The sequence below is a fragment of the Camelus dromedarius genome, chromosome Y, assembly GCF_036321535.1.
Source record: "Camelus dromedarius isolate mCamDro1 chromosome Y, mCamDro1.pat, whole genome shotgun sequence".
Taxonomy (NCBI): domain Eukaryota; kingdom Metazoa; phylum Chordata; class Mammalia; order Artiodactyla; family Camelidae; genus Camelus; species Camelus dromedarius.
In genome coordinates, this window is record NC_087473.1 from 14,025,171 (window position 1) to 14,045,503 (window position 20,333).

Here is a 20,333-nt window from a genome sequence, read left to right on the forward strand (position 1 = left end):
AAGAAAAAGAACATTCTCTTTTCCTTTAAGGCCTCATTCACCCTGATCTATCTTAGCCATCTGCTTCTCTCTGCCACAGTTATTAGAGTACTCTATTAAAACTCACCCTGCAAAGAAAGTGCTAACTTGACTCTTTTCTTGATGCTAAACTTGCTTAACATGTAGAATATGCTTGCTGAATGATCAGAAAATAGTCATAACTCAGGCTGGTCATAGGAAGTGTTACCTGCCACAGGGGATTTGTGTGTATATTAGACAGACAGTGGGTGTTAGCTGAAGAGCCTTCTGCACTTTGTTGTTTATTTGCTCTTGGCTGGGAGGAATGTTTGAAAGACATTCTACCCTTTGTAAAATTTCTTAACTTGGAATCAGCCATTAGGTAAAATTTTTTAAACTTTTGGAAATGTTCTCACTGTTTAAGTGCTAAATAACTGGCAGTGTTGATAAGTGAGAAATTTGGGTACTGGTAAGGCTAATAATTAATCAGTTTAAAAATAGTGTCTTTAATTTAGCAGATAATTTCCAATTATAGCTTTAAATTGTATTCTAAATATAAACATGTTTTATGTAAGATTTACAGGTTGGATTAATGTTATCCTTATGGTCCTTTCTTTCCTTTATTTATGAATCATCAGGAAAAGAAGTATTATTATTGATGCAAGCCTTAAACAGTCTTTCAACTCCAGAGGAGAAGCTGGCAGCTCTCTGTAAGAAATATGCTGATCTCGTGAGTATTAAGAGAGCAAGGCCCATAAAATATATAGCAAAATGTGGGTGTGCATGATAAACTTTAAAAGTATAATTCTGATACAGCTTTACATGTAAAATTATATTTTATTACAGACTTGAAGAATCAAAATTTCTTGGGACTCATGTTGATTGTATGGCTTACTTTTATTATACAATATATAGCTTTCTGAGTGAAACTGATTTCCTGCAAGTCACTTAGCCTTAGCATTTCTAGATCAGCATTTTCATTTGTTCACATGTCTTACAGGTGGGAGGGAGCGGTTTCTGTTTTTAAATTCAAGGAATTCTAGGCATGAGAGAAATGTTAGAGTTAACCACTGTGAGGAAAATTGTAGCAAGAAAAACAGCACTGTTTCTCGTGAAGTATTTTCTGAACATCTCCTCCATGTCTGGCATTGTTCCTTTTTCTATCTTCCAAAGAAATTGACTTGTGGAAGAATTTGTTCTAACCTCTGTTATTTCAGGTAGCATTCTTCATCTGGGATTATGGAAGCATTCTCAACATGGGAATCCTGCCATCCTTTCAAAAGCAAAGAGAGGAAAAGTTGTAGAACCCTTCGAATAATAGTTGTGGGAAATTGTTAGCATAGTTGATTCCAGTGTAAATGCCAACATTCTTGCTTTTTGTGAAGGATTTATGTTAATTATCACTGGTAAACTTTGTGCATTTTCATCTGTTGTTAAAGCAACTATTCTGTATTATAAACATGAGTGTGTTTTGTCCATAACTAATTCTAAGAACAGAGTTGCAGCATCCACTGTTGCTCAAGTGGAACCTGTATAGTCCAGTCGGTAGACTGGCACCTTCTGATATTGTGAGAAGCAAGAACATGTTGGCATGAGTGAAAGTGACCTAGAGCTGTCCAGATGCAAAGATGGCAGAAATCAGTGTTGTTGGATTGCTGCCTCAGGAAAGAAATGTTTCCATTGTATATGGAAGCCAGTCTCTAATCTTATAGCCACATAATGGAAATCAAGGCAGAAGCAACAGAAATAGAAGACAGAAAAAGAGGGGGAGAGAGAGTGAAAAAAGGAAAAAGAAAGATAAAGTGTTAGTGAATTGGTTGACCAGTCTTATGCCGGGATCCAAGCCTGGGCTGAGATGTCTCATCCCAGCTAGGGAAGTTCTTTTCCCATTGGATTCACACAACTAATAATGAAGCCAGTGTTGAGACTGGAACAGCACAGGCTTTATTCAATGGCAAAGAATGGAGAATTGGGAACCTAGTTCACAAATCAGCTTCTCAAACCAATATGGGCAGAGACAATCAGTATACAGGAGGATTGAGGTAAATGGGAAGGAACTGGAAAGGGTGGGAGGAGTCTTCATGAGTTGTCCAAGAACAGGGATGTGGTTTGACCCTAGAACCAAGGAACTCTCCTTTTAAATTTTTGTATGGGCTTTTCCAGTTGCTATCATGGCAGTCGTCAACTGTCATGGTGTTGGTGGATGTGTCACTTAGCATGCTGATATATTACACTAAATGTATAGTGAGGCTCAAATTGACTGGAAGTCAAATCCTCTGCCATCTTGGGCTCACTGGTTCTAACCAGTTGTTTTGCTTTGTTTTGTTTTGTTTTGTTTCTTTGCAGCTTCCTTCTGAAACTTAGATAAGAGTAATTGGTTTCTCTTTGAGGGAAGGGCAGGGATATGCTTCTGGGGTCACAGCCTTTGTAACCAAATTAGTGAAAGTTAGGTAAGAAAAGCAGCAGAATACAAGGTTATGTAGTAGACCCCTGATGTGACAGCAGCATCCAGCTGGTGTATAAAAAAAGTAGGTATGCTTTGGTTTTAAAAATATGTCCCAAATGTTTTTTGAACAACTAATATTTTAAAAAGTTGACTTACCATGTGTAACAGCTGGACCACCTTGGGGGTATATCATCACTGTCACATCAAGCTAGGTAGGACAGGTTGAGTACAGAGTCTACCCCACAGTGTGACCCATAATCAGGAGGACAGTAAAACACATGGAGCAGGAAGTCTGAACTCCACATCAGGAACCCCAGCTTTTAAGATCTGCACCTGAGAGACAAGCCCGTAAAACATCTGGCTTTCAGAAACAACCGGGAAGTCATACCCATGTGGCCCAAAGTGCAATAGTAAACTGAGAAATGCCTGTTTTTCTGTTTTAATTGAAGTAACAGTGAATTAAAATGTGTCTGTCTCTGACATACAGCACAATGTCCTAGTCATGCATATGCATACATGTTTTCATTTTTTCATTAAATGTTATTACAAGATATTGAATATAGTTTCCTGTGCTGTAGAAAAGACACTTTTTAAAAAATCTATTTTTATATATAATGGCTAACATTTGCAAATCTCAAACTCCCATATCTATGCCCTCCTACCCCCTTCCCCCAGTAAGCATAAGATTGTTTACTAAGTCTGTGAGCCTGTTTCTGCTTTGTAGATGAGTTTATAGTGTCTTTTTTTTTAAGATACCACATATAAGTGATCTCATATGATATCTTTCTTTGTCTGACTTACTTCACTTAGAATGACAATCTCTAGGCCCATCCATGTAGCCACAAATGGCATTATATCATTCTTTTTTATAACTGAGTAGAATTCCATTGTATAAATATACCACTGCTTCTTTATCTGGTCATCTGTTGATGGACATTTATGCCCCTTAAGAGCTTCTGCACAGACTCAGTAATCCCAGGTCACAGTGCAGATAGCACCTGTTTGAAAATCGCCCAGACTTTATGTGAAGGTGGCCTCTGTGGCAGTGGCCTATTGGGATACTATCCACAGATGAAGGTGCTTGTGGGAACCATTTCCACACTCTTTCTCTAAGTTGCTAAAGACAGTGGGAGCCATTTTTACACTTTCCCTCTGCTGCATCCCACAGCTCCAGTATCTCCTAGAGAGGACCTTTTACACATGTCTGCTGCCTGGTTTGGCAGCTTCCACACAGGGAATGTCGTGTGATCACCTGGCCCTGTAGGCCAAGAGTCTTGTGTTCTAGGGTCCCATAAGATGCTAACAATTGGAGAGACAGTTCTTGGCAGCCTACCACTCTCAAGGCACTGCACAGACAGCAGAATGAAACACATTCCTGGTCTTTCCAAGAAAGAGGATTATTTACTTGTCCAGGAGCTTTGGCTTGAGGGGAAGTCTTCTCATGTGGCATAATCTGTAGGTCTTTGGAGTTGCTCTTAGGGAACAGAGGCCAGGGGACATGATCTTTGCACTTTCCCTCTGATTTTATTTTTATTATTATTATTATTTTTTTAGCTTGCTCCTATCTTCCATAAAGGAGCTTACCTGGTCCCCAGATTGTTGTGTCTCCTTCCAGGAAGCACCTCTACATTGCTTGGTTCTGGTGGCCAGTGTTGGCCAGTGGGTCCCACAAGACTATAACCAATGGAGAAAAGTTCTTGAATGGCTACCACTCCAGTTCCTAGCAAGAGGCAACAAACCTGAGAGTTAGGTCTTTCTGTGAAAAAGGCTTGTTAGCTAATCTTCATGGCTGTTGACTGAGGGGCAGGCTTTTAAATAAACACACACCTAAGGGCTGCCTCTAAGCCTTTTAGAGACCTCAGGAGGCAGGTGCTGTCTTTGCTCTCTCCTTCTGATACTCCAGAGTCCTAGAATCCCTTAGAATGGAAGTTCTTACATGCGTCTTTTCCCTGCTTTTGTGGCTGCTGCCCATAGAACCCCCCATGAACATCTGGTCTGGTGACCAGGGAAGTTTGGATACCTGGGTCCCCTGGGACAGTAAGAATCAGATAGACAGCCGGCTACAACACCTCTGGCCCTTCACAGACAGCACACTGAAACACACCTCCTTTTGTGTGACAGAAGTCTGTTTGCTTGTTCTGGAACTTTGATCTGAGGGGCAAGCTTTGGGTTTTGTATACATCTACCGGCCTGTCAATTTTGCTCTCTGGGAACACAGGCTGAAGAAGCCCTGTCTTTGAACTTTCCTTCTGCATTGTTACATCTCACCAATATTTCCAAGAAGGGTACACATCCACTTTTGTATGGAGGCTCAATTGTTTTCTGTCACCAAATGGACACCTCTAGCTGTCCTTGTCTGGTGGCAAGCAGAGCTTAGCTTGCAGTTGTACAGGAGTGTATTATATTTGTATTCTTTAAAAGCTGCTGCCTTTCAGGGTCATGCTTCCAATCAGCCTGAATATAGGTGGTGCTGAGATCTCTTCCCACCCCTTTGGGACACTGACAGGTGTTAGAACACACTCAACACCTGGGAGCTATTAAGAATAAAATAAGCTGCTTGAACAAGCAATCAAAGGTTTGAGAACAAGCAAGAGCTGCAAGGGTGAAAGATAAGATTCATCTCCTATATGAGACCACTCCTTCAAGACTGGGAGAGATAGCTATTTCATGTAGTAGATAGAAACAACCACAGTCAAACAAAATGAAGCAAAGACAAATTTGTTACAATAAACAATAAAAATTCAGAGAAAGTCATAAAGATAAGTAATTTATCTGATAAAGAATTCAAAGTAATCATCATAGAGATACCAACAGAACTAGCGGGAAAAAAATGCATGAACACAATGAGAATTTCAACAAAGGTAGGAAATATAGTACCAAATCAAAGTTACAGAGCTAAAAAATCTTTTTAAAAAACCCTGAAAAAATACACTAGAAGGATTCAACAGCAGAGTAGATGAGGAGGAAAAAAGGATCAATGAACTTGAAGCAAGCGCAGTTGGAGCTCCACAAGCTTAGCAGCAAAAAGAGAAAAAAGTTCAAGGTTGCTTAAGGGAAATGGGGGTACATCAAAGGACTAACATTCACATTATAGTGGCCCAGGATGAAAAGAGAAAGGGGCAGAACACTCATTTGAAAAAAGATGACTGAAAACTTCCTTAACCTGGGGAAGGAGACAGACATGCAGCTCCAGGAAGTTCCAACTAAGATGTATTCAAAGGAACCAACAGCAAGAAACATTATAATTAAAATGTCAAACAATAGAGACAGAGACTTAGGGCAGCAAGAGAAAAACAAATTGTTGCATACAAGGGAACTCTCAGGAGATTATCAGCAGATGTTTCAGCACAAATTTTGCACACCAGGAGGAAGTGGCACAATCTAATCAATGTACTGAAAGAAAGAATTCCATCCAAGAATACTCTACCCAGCAAAGTTACAATTTCCAAAAAGGAGGGATAAAGAATTTGCCATACAAGCAATTCTGCAGGAGTTCATCACCACCAACCCAGTCTCATAAGAAATGTTAGAGTGACATCTTTAAGCTGAAAAGGGCTTATTGATTATTAACAAGAACACATGTGAAAGTGTAAATCTCTGGCAAATGACCTATATAGGAAAGGTAATAGATTAATCACTTGTAAAACCAATGAAAAGACAAAAGTAGTGAAAGATTACTCTAACTACAATAATAGATATTAAGACATATACAAGATAAAAGGTATAAAATGTGACATCAAAAGCATAAAAAGTGTATGGGGGAGAATATAAATTTAGAGCTTTAGAATGCATTTAAACTTAAGTTGTTATCAATTTTAAACAGACTGTTATAATTTGTTATATGTAAGCCTCATGGTAACCACAAAGCAAAACCTGTCGTAGATAGACAAAAGGTAATGAAAAAGGAATTTAAGCATAAGTACCTACCTATAAATAATTATTTTAAATGTAAATGGGCTCCATTCAAAAGGCACAGAGTGGCTGAAGGGATAAAAGGAAAAACGAAAACAAGGCCCCTTTAAATGCTGCCAGTAGGAGACTCACTTCAGATGTAAGGACAGACACAGACTAAAAGTGAAGTGTTACAAAAAGATAGTTCATAGAAATTGCAACCAAAAGAAGGCAGTGGTACCTATATTTACATCAGACGAAAATAGACTAGAACAGTGTAATAAGAGAGAGAGAAGAGCATTACATAATGATAAAGGGGGGAGTCCAACAAGATGATAAACATGTTAAATGATGTTAAATATTTTTGCACTCAACATAGGACCACCTAAATATATAGAGTGAATATATATAAAGCAGTCTTAATGGGAGAAACAGACAGCAATACAATAATAGCAGGGGATTCTAATATGGCCCCTACATCAACTGTGTACACTGTGCAGACAAAATCAGCATGAAACAACATGTCAGACTTAAGAGATATACACAGAACATTCCTTTGAAAAACAGCAGAATCACACATTCTTTTTTAGTGCTCAGGAACATTCTGGAGAATAGCTTATTTGTCAGGCCACAAAACAAGTCTTAATAATTTCAGAAATATTGAAGTGATAGCAGGTATTCTTCCTGACCGTAATGGTATGAAAGTGGAAAAGTTTCAGATGTGTGAGATTAAACAATATGTAGTGAACAACCAATGTGCCAATGAAGAAATCAAAAGAGAAATTAAAAAACAAATGCCTTGAGGGAAATGAAACTATAACACATTAGATTTACAAAGACAAAACTGACAAAATTTTAGCTAGACTCATGAAGAAAAAGGGCTGAAATGAATAAAATCAGAAAGGAAATAGATATTACAGTTGATACCACAGAAAATTGGAGGATGATGGAAAGAGAATACTGTGAATAACTATATGCCAGCAAATTGTACTACATAGAAGAAATGGATAAATTCCTTAAACCATACAAGATGGAAGAACTGAATTATGAAGAAATAGCAAATGTGAAGAACATACCAAAAACAAGTGAGGACACTGAATCAGTAATCAAACACCTCCCCCAAAATAAAAGTTTAGAACCAACTGACTTCATTAGTCAATTCTACCAAAAATCCAAATGTTTAATACCTGACTTTCTCAAGAAAGTCGAAAAGGAGGGAATGAATGCTTCCTATCTTATCTTATGAGGCCCTGTTTCCAAACATCTCAAGAAAAAGAAATAGGCCTATATTCATGGTGAAGGTAGGTTAAAAAAACTCCTTCAAAGAATGTAAGTCAGCTGAATCCAGCAATACATTAAAAGTATCATATGCTGTGATCAAATGGGATTTACATCAGGATTGCATGGATGATTCAGTCTCTGAATTTTAATCATTGCGATACATCTCATTAACAAAATGAAGGATAAAAATCAGCATCACTTCAATAGATGCAGACAAAGCATCTGACAAACTTCAGTGTTCATTTATGATAAAAGTTCTCAGCAAAGTGGGTACAGAGGAGATTTACCTCAACATAAAATAAGTCAACATATGACAATCCCACAGGTAACATGCTCAATGGTGAAGTGCTGAAAGCTCTTCCTCCAAGATAGGAACAAGATGAAGATACCCATTCTCATTACTTTTATTCAACATAGTATTGGAAGTCCTAACCAGAGCTATTAGGCTAGAAAAAGGAATAAAATTTAAACAGATTGGAAAGGAACAAACAACACTATCAGTGTTGTCAGCTGACATGATACTAAATTATACAGAAATCTCTAAAGACTACCAAGAAACTCTTAGAACAAATACATTCAGCAAGGTTTGCTTGATAGAAAATCAGTTTACAAAAATGAGCTTTTGTTTCTGTACCTTAGTAAACTGTCAGAGCTGTTAAGAAAACAGTCCCATTTCAAACCCTGTCAAAAAAAATTAAACACCTAAGAACAAACTTAACCAAGGAAGCTTTCACTTCCTTTCAGTTTGTACAGTGACGAATATTCAATATTGATGAAGGAAATTGAAGACACAAATAAATGGAATGAGGTTTTGTGCTTGCGGATTGGGAGAATTAATATTGCTTAAATGTCCATGTGCCCAAAACAATCTACAAATTTATGAAAACCCCTGTGAAAATATCAATAGCGTTTTACTTACAGAAAAGAAGAAACAATCCTAATTTTTTTATGAACCACAAGAGACCCTTAATAGTAAAAGCAATCTTGTAAAGGACAAACAAGTTGGAGGCATTTTGTGTCTTGATTTCAAAGCTACAAATCTACAGTAATCAGTGCAGTATGGTATTATAATCAAAATAGACACATAGGTCAATGAAACCGATCAGAGAGCCCAGAAATAAACTTGTACACTCATAATTAACTAATACACAACAGAAAAGCCAAGAATTGTACAATGGGGAAAGGAGAATCTCTTCAATAAATTGTCTTGGGGAAATGGGATATTCAGAAAAGAATTCATGCAAAATGACTGAAAAGGAACATCTGTCTTACACCACACACAAAAGCTAACTCAAAGTGGGTTAAAGAATTCATCAAATGGAAGCCCTGAAAATTCCTAGAAGGTAACATAGGTGGTAAGCTCCTTGACATAGGTCTTAGAGACAACAAAAGTAATGAGCAAAAGTAAATAAGTAGAATTACATCAACTGAACAGTTTCTGCATAGCAAGGGATATCATGAAAAAATTGAAAATGTAGCTTACGAAGTGGGAGAAAATATTTGCAAATCATATACTTGATAAGGGGGTAATGTGCAAAATATATAAAATTGATAAAATATAAATATATATATAAATAAAATACATAAAACTTAACAGCAAGAACCAAACATTATAATTAAAAACTGATAGAAGATCTGAGCAGATTCTCTTTTTTAATCAGGAAAAACAAGATCGCTGGCAAGTATATGAAAAGTTGATCAAAATCACTAATTATTAGGGGAATACCAATGAAAGCCATGATGAGATATCAAATCACAACCTTAGTGTGGTTATTAAGAAGGCATGAGATAACAAATTGTGGTGGTGACGTGGACAAATGCGAACCCTTCTGTACTGTCTGTGGAAGTGTAAATACATTATGGAAGTATATCTAAAATTAAAAATAGGCTTACCATATGAGCCAGCAGTTTCTCTTTGGAGTTTTTAATCCAAAGAAAATAAAATCACTAATTTGAAAACTTAAGTGTTCATTGCAGCATTATTTAGCCAAGATACAAGAAAACCTTAGTGTCCGTTAACGGATGTATGGATAAAGGAGATGTGGGGAGTGTGCACATGTGTGCACACACATGCTTGCACACAATAGAATATTATTTTTGACCACTAAAAGTAAATAAATCTGGCCATTTGCCTAGACAGCATGATGAAAATAGAGGGATTTATGCTAAGTGAAATAAGACAGAGAAAGACAAATGTATAAGCTCACTGATATATGGGTAAAAACAAAAACAAGCACAAGCTTATAGATACAGAGAACAGATTGGTGGTTGTTGGAGGTGGGGGTAGGAGGTAGGCAGCTGTGGAAAGGTACAAACTTGCAGTTATAAAAGAAATCAGGGGATGTAATGTACTCCTTGATAAGTATAGTTATTAATGCTGTAGTTCATATTTTAAAATGGCAAAGAGTATGACATTTAAAAAAAGGATGTTTTGTAACAGCATATGGTGATGAATGTTAACTAGACTCATTGTGATCATTTTGCAACACATAGAACTATTAGATCATTATTTTGTATACCTGCAACTAATGTAATACCAGTTATACCTCAATTAAGAAAAAATAAGAAAAACTAAATTAAGCTTTAAATTGTCTAGAATAATAAGTACATGTGTATTTTTTAACTTTGAACCAGGGAATTCTTTGATACACCAAAAGCACTTCTAAGGTTAAAAAAAAAAAAAGGCCGATTGTGACTTTATCAAAATTAATCCTGACTCATGTAGACATCTTGCAAATGAGAGGGAAAATGAAACGGCAGATTATAAACCAGGTAGGACATATTTCCAACAGATAACCTGCACAGGATTAGCATCAGGAATAGGAATATCTGAATAACATTTGCAGATTAACAAAGAAAGGCAAAACATCCAATAGGAAAAGAACAAGAGATTTTACTGAAAAGGAAAAATATACAAAGGTATTTGACTCTGTTAGTGATTAAGGAATGCAAATCAAAAGCACAATGAGGTGCCATTTTATGCTCATTCTCATTGTAGAAGTTTAGAATTCTGGTAATAGTGTTGAAGATAGTATGGGTCTCTAAATTGTTCTTGGGATTATCAATCTCTCAGCTCCTCTAGAGAACAACTTGCTGTAATGTAAAATTGAACATCTGAAATCCCAGCAGTGACGCTAGGTTTATACCTTACAGAAATTCTTGTGTGTTTACAAAAGGAGACAAATATCCAAGAAGGTTAATACCCTTGTGATAATAAATTAAACTAGGAACAATAAAAAAAAAAGTTTGTAAGAGAATGTGTAAAGTGGTTGTTGTTGATCAAGGTTATCTGGGAAGATAATCTGGGGTCGCACAGAGCTCAAGATAATCTATATAACAAATGCAACAATATAGGTGAATTTTAGCAATATGGTCTAGGGTGACTAAAAATCCTCCAAAGATAGCATAGTGCATGTTACTCTTTTTTAAACGTGTAAAGCAAACAAACCAAAGCAATGGAAAGAAGATACAATAAAAACAGTAGAAATAATGTAAAAACAAAAGCAAAGAAAGGATGAACATAGAATTCAGAGTTACAATTATCTTGAATCGGGGAAAGAAGTGGGATAGTAAGCAGGAGGTAAGCAATTAATGCTCGTTTTTGTGTTGGTGGTAAATAATTCACTAAGGCCTTGAATTGGTATGGATGAGTATGTCTTGAATCAAGAATTGTGATTAATCCAGTTCTCTGTACCTGAAGTTCAAAATATAAATCTGGAGGGAAATTATTTTTAAAGAAGATTTTATAAAATTCTTTTGTCTTTTGTATATATAGGTACAATTTAGGTATATGCATTTTATACAAATTGAAAATAATTTTTCTTATATATTTTATTTTTTCACTCAATTTATTTTGTATTTTTCTTAAATGTTTTTAATTCTTCAAAATCTACCTCTAGTAAATATAAGCATTGAATTACCAAGCAGAAATAAGAGACTCTTTAAAGGCTGCTGTAGCATATGTGAGTGGAAGACTTAACATCTTTGCTGTTGTGAACTTTAAAGAAATATAATCAATAGAGCTAGCACACCTTAACAGTAAATGCTTTAGTTTTGCATCTTGGTACTGTCACTATAGATACCTGTATGACCTTCACCAAGTCAATTCTCTTAAGTCTCAGTTTGTACATTTTTTTAAGTTGAGGAAATAATACTTAACAAAAGTATGAGTAAAGTATAGAGAAAATGCTCAGCAAATAATGGTTACTAAATGGAAAATATCTTTGATTGCAGTCTTTATGTTTACTATTGTTTCATGTATTCACTAGTTGTGTTTCTGTACCTTTTGATCACCTAAGTCCTTTCCTCCTTTCCCTTTGGGATGTTGCTGTACATTTTTTTTTTTAACTACAGCAAAATGAATATAATTTTACTGCTTTTACTCAAAAGTAATGTTTCAAAATCTCAGTCCTCTCCACATACTTCTGTCCATAATCAGACAAAAAGAATACAGAATGGTTCTTTGAGTTGCCACATTTTATACTCTCTGTTTTATCAGTGCCTCTTCCTCTGGGGCATATGTTTACATAGCAGGGTCTCTAACCTTCTTTAAGGTACCTTCCCTTTTGGAAACACTACTTGTGTGTCTAAGATGAGCTTAGACTTTGCAGAGTACCTACTAGATTTGACTGGAATCCCTCCTGACTATCTCAGTGATAAAGCTAATGGCTTATCTGCACTTAGTGTTAACTTCTACATAACCACAGCTGCCAGGTACAGGTTGTCTGTAAGAAATAAATTTCTAGGCTGTAGTCTTCTAGTTTGTATTCTAAACCATAGCAGATCTGTAGGTTCTGACGAGCCCTTTGTTATTCCACAAGAAAACCAGGACGAACCTTGCCTTCTGACCACAAATGAAAGACATAGTACCTAGAAATAGGGGAATTAGGATTTGGGAGATGGAAACTGTATGAAGTGGTTCTTTCTCTGCAGTTTGCCGTGCCTGCCACCTCCACCAAGCTAAGACAAAGATTAAAAAAAAAAAAAAAAAAAAAAGGCTATGGCCTTCTGAACTGCAACTTCCAAAACTCATAGCCCCTTCTATGATCAGTACTTCAGCTTTTATTTACTGGAAGCTGGCTGTCCCCTGAAGATCTTACTGCCTTTTGATCTTTTCCCCCTCATATATATATCTCAAGTTAGACCCTTCCTGTTTTTATGTCTTCTTTTTTGAAACCTAATATTTAATGAAGTTTTACAATAAATCTAGCTTTTCCTCTATTTTCCCTTTCTGTTGCTGCCATGTACCAATTTTCCTTGTCATCTCTCCCACACTGAAGTCTTTTACATTGATCAGTGCCCTAGACTCCTGCTCTCAATCTTGATGCTTCCTTGGTGTAGACAGTCTGTATGAAATTCTGGCCCTGGCCTCATGTTTCTTTTCTATTGTGGTAAAAAATACATAACTTAAAATTGGCATTTAAAATGCTTCTAATTGCTACTTAACTTTTAAAGGAACTGATGTCATTGCCATAGCAGCTGCATTCTTTTACATTCTTACAGCAGTGTACAAGAGTTCTAGTTTCTCAACTCTGTTGCCAACAGTTGCTGTATTTTTTCATCCCTCTCCCATAGGAACTTTTTTAATTGTGGTAAAATATCCATAACATTAAATTTATTATTTTAACTGTCTTAAGGCATGTGGTTCTGTGGTATTAAAAACATTTGCATTTTTGTGTTACTATTGGCTGTTCTCCTTGTCTAGAAATTTTCATCATCCTATGCTGAAACTCTATACCTAATAAACAGTAAGTCCTTAATCTACCTGCCCCCCTCAGCCACTATGAAGCACCATTCTGTTTCTTCTCTGTATGAATCTGTCTACTGTAGATACTTCACATAAGTGGGATCATATAATATTTGTCCCTTGTGCTTCATTTATTTGACTTAGCATAATGTCTTTAAGATCCATCTATGTTGTAGCATGTATCAGAATTTTGTCACTTCTAGCTGAATAACATTGCTTATATTTATATACTGTATTTTGCTTACATCATTTCATCCTTTGATAGAAATTTGGGTTTTGTATACTTTTTGGCTGCTTTGAATAATGCTGCTGTGAAATAAGTATACAAATACCTGTTCAAGTACTCATTTTTAATTCCTTTGTGTATATCCCCAGAGGTGAAATTGCTGGATGATATGATAATGCTCTGTTTAAATGCACAAAGATCAAAATTTCTCCATATCCTTGCCAAAACTTTTCTCTTTTCCTAGTAGTAACCACCCTAATGGTTGTGATTTGGCATCTTACTGTGATTTGGTTTGTATTCCCCAGATGAGTTGTGATGTGTATCTTTAGAGATGATTATTGGCCATGAGTATGTCTTCTTGGACATATGTCTGTTCAAGTCATTTGCCCTTTTTTTAAATTTTTTAATTTTTTTTTGGTTTTGAGTTTTAGGAGCTGTTTATATATTGTAAATGTTAATTTCATATGATTTACAAATATTTCCTCCTCTTCTGTAGGTTGCTTTTTATTCATTTGATTCTTTTGATGAAACATTGATAAAGTCAAATCTGCTTGTTTCTTATTTTGTTGCTTTTGCTTTTGGTGTCGCATTTGGGAATTGCTGTCTAGTTGTTACAAAGCTTTTTTCCTAAGTAGCTTTATAGTACAGTTTCTGGTCTTACATTTAAGTCATTGATCCCCTTTGAAAATCATTGTATATGGTGTTAGGTTAAGGGTCAAAATCTATTCTTTTTTGTATATGCCAATTCAGTTTTCCCAGCATCTTTGGTTGAGAGATGGTCCTTTCCCCATTGAATGGCCATGCCCCCCTTGTGATAATTTGACCACATATTTAAGTTTATTTCTGTGTTATTTATTCTGTTCCATTCTTTGTCTTTTATGCCACTACCATATTATCTTGATTACTATAACTTTGTTGTAAGTTTTAATATCAGCAAGTTGAGACTTTCACATTTGTTCTTTTTCAGTATTTTTTGGCCATTCTGGATCCTTTGCGATTCCATAGGATTTTAGAATGAATTTTTCTATTTTTGCAAAAAACATCATTGGTGTTTTGGTAGAGATTCCATTCCATTCCATTCCATTCTATCACTTTTGGTCTTACTGCCATCTTAACAATATTCTGTTTAGTGTAGCTACCGCCACCCCTCTTTTGATTTTGGAATGTCTTTGTCTTCCTTATACTCAACCTATTTGTATTTTGGATATAAAATGAATCTCTTGCAGACAGTATATAGTTGAATTGTGTTTTTGTATATCTATTTGTTTATATTTTTCATTGAGATGTACAACATAATGATTAGATATGTATTTATATTAATGCACAATAAATCTGGTTAGCATCTATCAACACAAATACATGTATTTTTTCCTTTGATAAGAACTTTTAAGATCTACTGCCTTTGTAACTATCCCATAAACAGTACACTGTTATTACCTATAGTCATCATGCAGTTGTTTATTTCATACCTGGAAGTTTATACCTTTTACCATCTTCACCAGTCATGGTCTCCCATGGCTTCCTGACTCATTTGTGGCAACCATCAATCTGTTATCTGTATCTGAGTTGTTGTTTCTAAAGACTACAAATGTGAGTGAGATAACACAGATTTTGTCTTTCTCTTTCTGACTTACATCACTTTGCATAATGCCCTCAGCTTCTATTCATGTTGTCACAAATGGCAGCCTTCTTTTCCATCTTTGTAGTTGAAAAATATGCCATTGTCTCTGTGTGTTTATCCATTTATATTTATATGTATGACAATTAAAACTTGATTGATCCATCCTTGGACATGTAGGTTTTTCCATGCCTTGGCTATCCAGTTATGCCAACATAATCAGGTATCTTTTTGTGTTAGTATTTTCATTTCCTTAAGGAAAATATTGACAAGTAAAATAAATGGATCCTGTGGTAGTTTGTTTTAAATTTTTTTAAGGAAACAGTATACTGTTTTCTATAGTGGCTGCATTAATTTACATTCCCACTATCAGTGCAGGATGGTTTCCTTTTCTCCGCATTCTCACCAACACTTGTTTGTCTTTCTGATGAGAGCCATTCTAACAAGTGTGAAGTGATAATCTCATTGTAGATTTTTGTGTCCTTTTCCCTGAAGATTAATGACTTTGAAGGTCTTCCTGTACTTGGTGCTCAGTTGTATGTGTTTTTTGGGAAAAAGTCTATTCACATCTTTGAGCTGAGTTAGTTTTGTTGTTGTTGTTGTTGTTGTGGGGTTTTTTGCTTTTAGGTTTTTTTCTTCGTTTTTTTGTTGTTTGTTTGCTGTTGAATTTGGGTATTCTCTGTTCATTAGGTTCCAGTTTAATTTTGTTGACAGTTAACCATTGCTGTGCAGAAATTTTTAGTTGATCTAGTACCAGTTGTTTACTTTTGCTTTTGATGTCTTTGCTTTTGAAGTCAGATGCAAAATTCATCGCCAAGACTGAATTCAGGGAGCTTAACTTCTAGGAGTTTGATGGCTTTAGGTTTTACATTTAAGTCATTAATCCATTTTGAGCTAATTTTTGTGTATGGTATAACTAGGAGTCCCCCTTCATTCTTTTGCACGTTGCTGTCTGGGTTGTCACACCATTTATTAAAGAGGCTATCATTTACTTTGCTTTCCTTTTCATAAATTAATTGACCATAGTTGTGAAGGTTTATTTCTGGTCTCTATACTCTGTTCTGTTGAGTTATGTGTCTGGTTTTATGACAGTACCATACTGTACTGGTTACTATAAATTTGTAATAATAACCTGAAATCAGGAAGTGTCATGGCTTTAGCTTTGTTCTTCTTTCCCAGGATTGTTTTGGTTATTCTGAGTCTTTTCTTGTTCTGTGCATATTTTAGGACTGTTTGTTCTATTTATGTGAAAAATGTCATTGAAATTTTGACAGAGATTGCGTTGAATCTACAGATTGCTTTGCACAGTGTGGACATTTTAAACAAAATTAGTTCTTCCAATCCAAGAGCATGGGCTATCTTTTCATTTCTTTGAATGATCTTCAGTTTTCTTTACCTGTGTCTCGTAGTTTTAAGTGCTGGTCTTCATCTCCTTGGTTAAATTTATTCCTCAATATTTTACCTCTTTGATCAACTTGTAAATGGAATTGCTTTTTCAGTTTGTCTGTTAGTTTGTTATTAGTGTATATAGAGACAGCTGATTTTTGTATATTAATTTTGTATTCTACAACTTTACTTAATTTATTATGTATCACTGACAAATAGTGACAGTTTTACTACCTTCTGTCCACTGTTGAATGGCTTTATTTCTTTTTCCTGTCTGACTGCTCTGGCGGTGACTCCAATACCATGTTGATTGAAAGTGGTGAGTGTGGACATCCTTGTCCTTTTCCTGATCTTAAAGGAGTAACTTTAAACTTTCCTCCACTGAAAGTCATTTTAGCTGTGGGCTTGTCATATTTGTCTTTATTGTAATGAAGTACGTCCCCTGTATACACACTTGTTGAGAGATCTTTTATATATATCGTAAGTGGATGTTGGTTTTTGTCAGATTTTTTTTCATGTCTATGAACATGATGCTATGATTTTTATTCTTCATTTTGTTAAGGTGATACATCACAATGATTGACTTGCAGATACTGAATCATCTTTGGATCTCTGGCATAAATTTCATTTGATCATTGTATATGTTTCTTTTAATATTATTGAGTTCAATTTGCCAATATTTTATTGAGTTTTTATCTATTTTTAATGTTCATTAGAAATATTGGCCTGTAATTTTTTTTCTTGTAGTGTCCTTGTTTAGTAGGTAATGCAGGCCTCAAGAAAAAAGTTAGAAAGTGCCTGCTGTTCTGTTTTCGGTAGAGATTGAGAAGGATTAGTATTCTTCAAATATTTCATAGAATTTACCAGTGAAGCAATTTTGTTCTGGATTTTTGTTGTGAGGTTTTTTTTTTTTATTTCTACTTCAATCTCCTTACTTGTAATTGGCCTATTAATGTTTTCTGATTTCTTTATGAATCCATTTTAGGTTGAATATTCCTGTGAATTTATCCACTTATTCTGGATTGTCCAATATTGGTGTTCACAGTTATCCCTTATTTTTTGCATTTATGTGATGTTACTTGTAATGTTTGCTCTTTTATTTCCAATTTTCTTTTACATTGAGTTGTGTTTTTTTCCTTCTTGGTGAGTTAAGCTAGAGGTTTGTCAATTTTGCTTTATTTTTTAAGAAAAAAAAACAGGTCGTACTTTTATGAATTTTTTGGGTTTTTTTTTTTGTTGTTGTTTTGGTCTCTGTTTCTTAGTTCTACCCTGATCTTTGTTATTTCTTTCCCTTTCCTAACTTTTGGCTTTATTTTTTCCTAGATCCTTGAGGTATAAAGTTAGCTTGTTCAGTGGATATTTTTTTCTTTCTTGGATATGGGCATTTATTACTGTGAATATCTGTCCTAGAAATACTTAAGCATATGTTTTGGAATGCTGTTTTTCCATTTTCATTTATCTTGAGATACTTTTTGATATCTTCATTGACCCTTTGGGTGTTCATTATGTGTTGTCCAGACTCCACACATTGGGGGATTTTCTAGTTTGTTCTTACAACTGATTTCCAGCTTTATAAGATCTTGTTTGTAAAAATGTTTTATATGGTATCAGTCTTCTTAAATTTTTTAAGACTTGTTTTATGGCTTATCATATGATCTCACCTGGAGTTGTCTCCAAGTGCACTTGGAGAATGTGTATTCTGCTGTTTTTGTTTGGGATTTTTAATATAAATATGTTAAGACTTTTTCATTTTCTGTTTTGTTTAAGTCTGATATTTCCTTATTGATTTTCTGTCTGGATGTTTTGTCCATTGATGAAAGTGGCTATTAAAGCTTTAAAGCTCCCTGCTGCTATTGTGTTCCTGTCTATTTACCCCTTTAGGTCTCAAACCTTGCTTTTTGTATTTAGGAGCTTCTAGATTGGGTACATAAATATTATATATACTATATTTTCTTATTGGATTACCCACTAATCATGATGTAATAACCCTCTTGTCACTTATTACAGCTGGCTTTAAAGACTGTTTTGCCATATATAAGTACAACTGTCCAGTTTCCTTTTGGCTTCCATTTTCATGGAATATCTTTTTCCATTCCTTCATTTCCAGTCTCTGTGTCCTTAAAGATGAAGTCACTTTCTTGTGGGCAGTGCATAGTTGGGTCTTATAATTAATAATTTTTAAAACTTTTTTTTAGTTGAGTTATAGTCAGTTTACAATTTTGTGTCAATTTCCAGTGTGGAGCACAATTCTTCAGTTATACATGAACATACATGTATTCATTGTCTCATTCTTTTTCGCTTTGAGCTACCACAAGATCTTGTATTTATTTCCCTGTGCTATACAGTATAATATTGTTTATCTATTCTACATTTGCCTGTCAGTATCTACAAATTTCAAACCCCAAATCTGTCCCTTCCCACCCTCTTCCCCCTTGGCAACCACGATTTTGTGTTCTATGTCTATAAGTCTGTTTTTGTTTTATGTTTGTTTTTGTTTGTTTGTTTGTTTTTAAGATTCCACATATGAGTGAACTCATATGGTATTTTTCTTTCTCTTTCTGGCTTACTTCACTTAGAATGACATTCTCCAGGAGCACCCATGTTGCTGCAAGTGGCGTCATATTGTCATTTTTATGTATTTCATTGTATTAATATACCACATCTTCTTTATCCAGTCATCTGTTGATGGACATTTGGGCTGTTTCAATGTCTTGGCTATTGTAAATAGTGCTGCTATTAACATTGGTGTGCAGATGTCATTTTGAAGTAGGGTTCCTTCTGGTTATATGCCCAGGAGTGGGATTCCTGGGTCATATGGTAAGTCTATTTCTAGTCTTTTGAGGAATCTCCATACTTTTCCACAGTGGCTGCACCAAACTGCATTCCCACCAGCAGTGTAGGAGGGTTCCCTTTTCTCCACAGCTTCTCCAGCATTTGTCATTTGTGGATTTTTGAATGATGGCCATTCTGACTGGTGTGAGGTGATACCTCATTGTAGTTTTGATTTGCATTTCTCTGATAATTAGTGATATTGAGCTTTTTTTTCATGTGCCAATTGATCATTTATATGTCCTCTTGGAGAATTGCTTGCTTAGGTCTTCTGACCCTTTTTGGATTGGTTTGTTTGTTTTTTTCTTATTAAGTTGTATGAGCTGCTTATATATTCTGGAGATCAAGCCTTTGTCAGTTTCATGTTTTGCAAAAACTTTCTCCAATTCCATAGGTTGTCATTCTGTTTTACTTATGGTTTCCTTTGCTATGCAGAAGCTTGTAAGTTTAGTTAGGTTCCATTTGTTTCTTCTGCTTTTATTTCTATTTCTTGGGTAGACTGCCCTAGGAGAACATTTTTGAGATGTATGTCAGATAATGTTTTGCTGATGTTTTCTTCTAGGAGGTTTATCTTAATCTTGTCTTATGTTTAAGTCTTTGATCCATTTTGAGTTTATTTTTGTGTGTGGTGTAAGGGAGTGTTCTAGCTTCATTGATTTACATGCTGTTGTCCAGTTTTCCCAACACCATTTGCTGAAGAGACTGTCTTTATTCCATTGTATGTTCTTGCCTCCTTTGTTGAAGATTAGTTGACCAAAAGTTTGTGGGTTCATTTCTGGGCTCTCTATTCTGTTCCATTGGTCCATATGTCTGCTTTTGTACCAATACCATGCTGTCTTGATTACTGTAGCTCTGTAGTATTGTCTGAAGTCTGGAAGAATCATTCCTCCAGTTTCTTTCTTTATCTTCAGTA

General features: G+C 35.4%; 1 protein-coding gene across 5 annotated transcripts in view; it reads left to right on the top strand.

Annotated features, from left to right (window-relative positions):
* The window catches only part of LOC135320372 (gamma-taxilin-like), a 56,900-nt gene that overhangs the window by 14,740 nt on the left and 21,827 nt on the right, over positions 1-20,333 (top strand). For all 5 annotated transcript variants that reach the window (XM_064483455.1, XM_064483454.1, XM_064483458.1 and 2 more), the window contains exon 3: positions 636-727. In XM_064483455.1, coding sequence (XP_064339525.1) covers positions 636-727 — 92 coding nt within the window. The remainder of the gene's footprint in view (positions 1-635; positions 728-20,333) is intronic.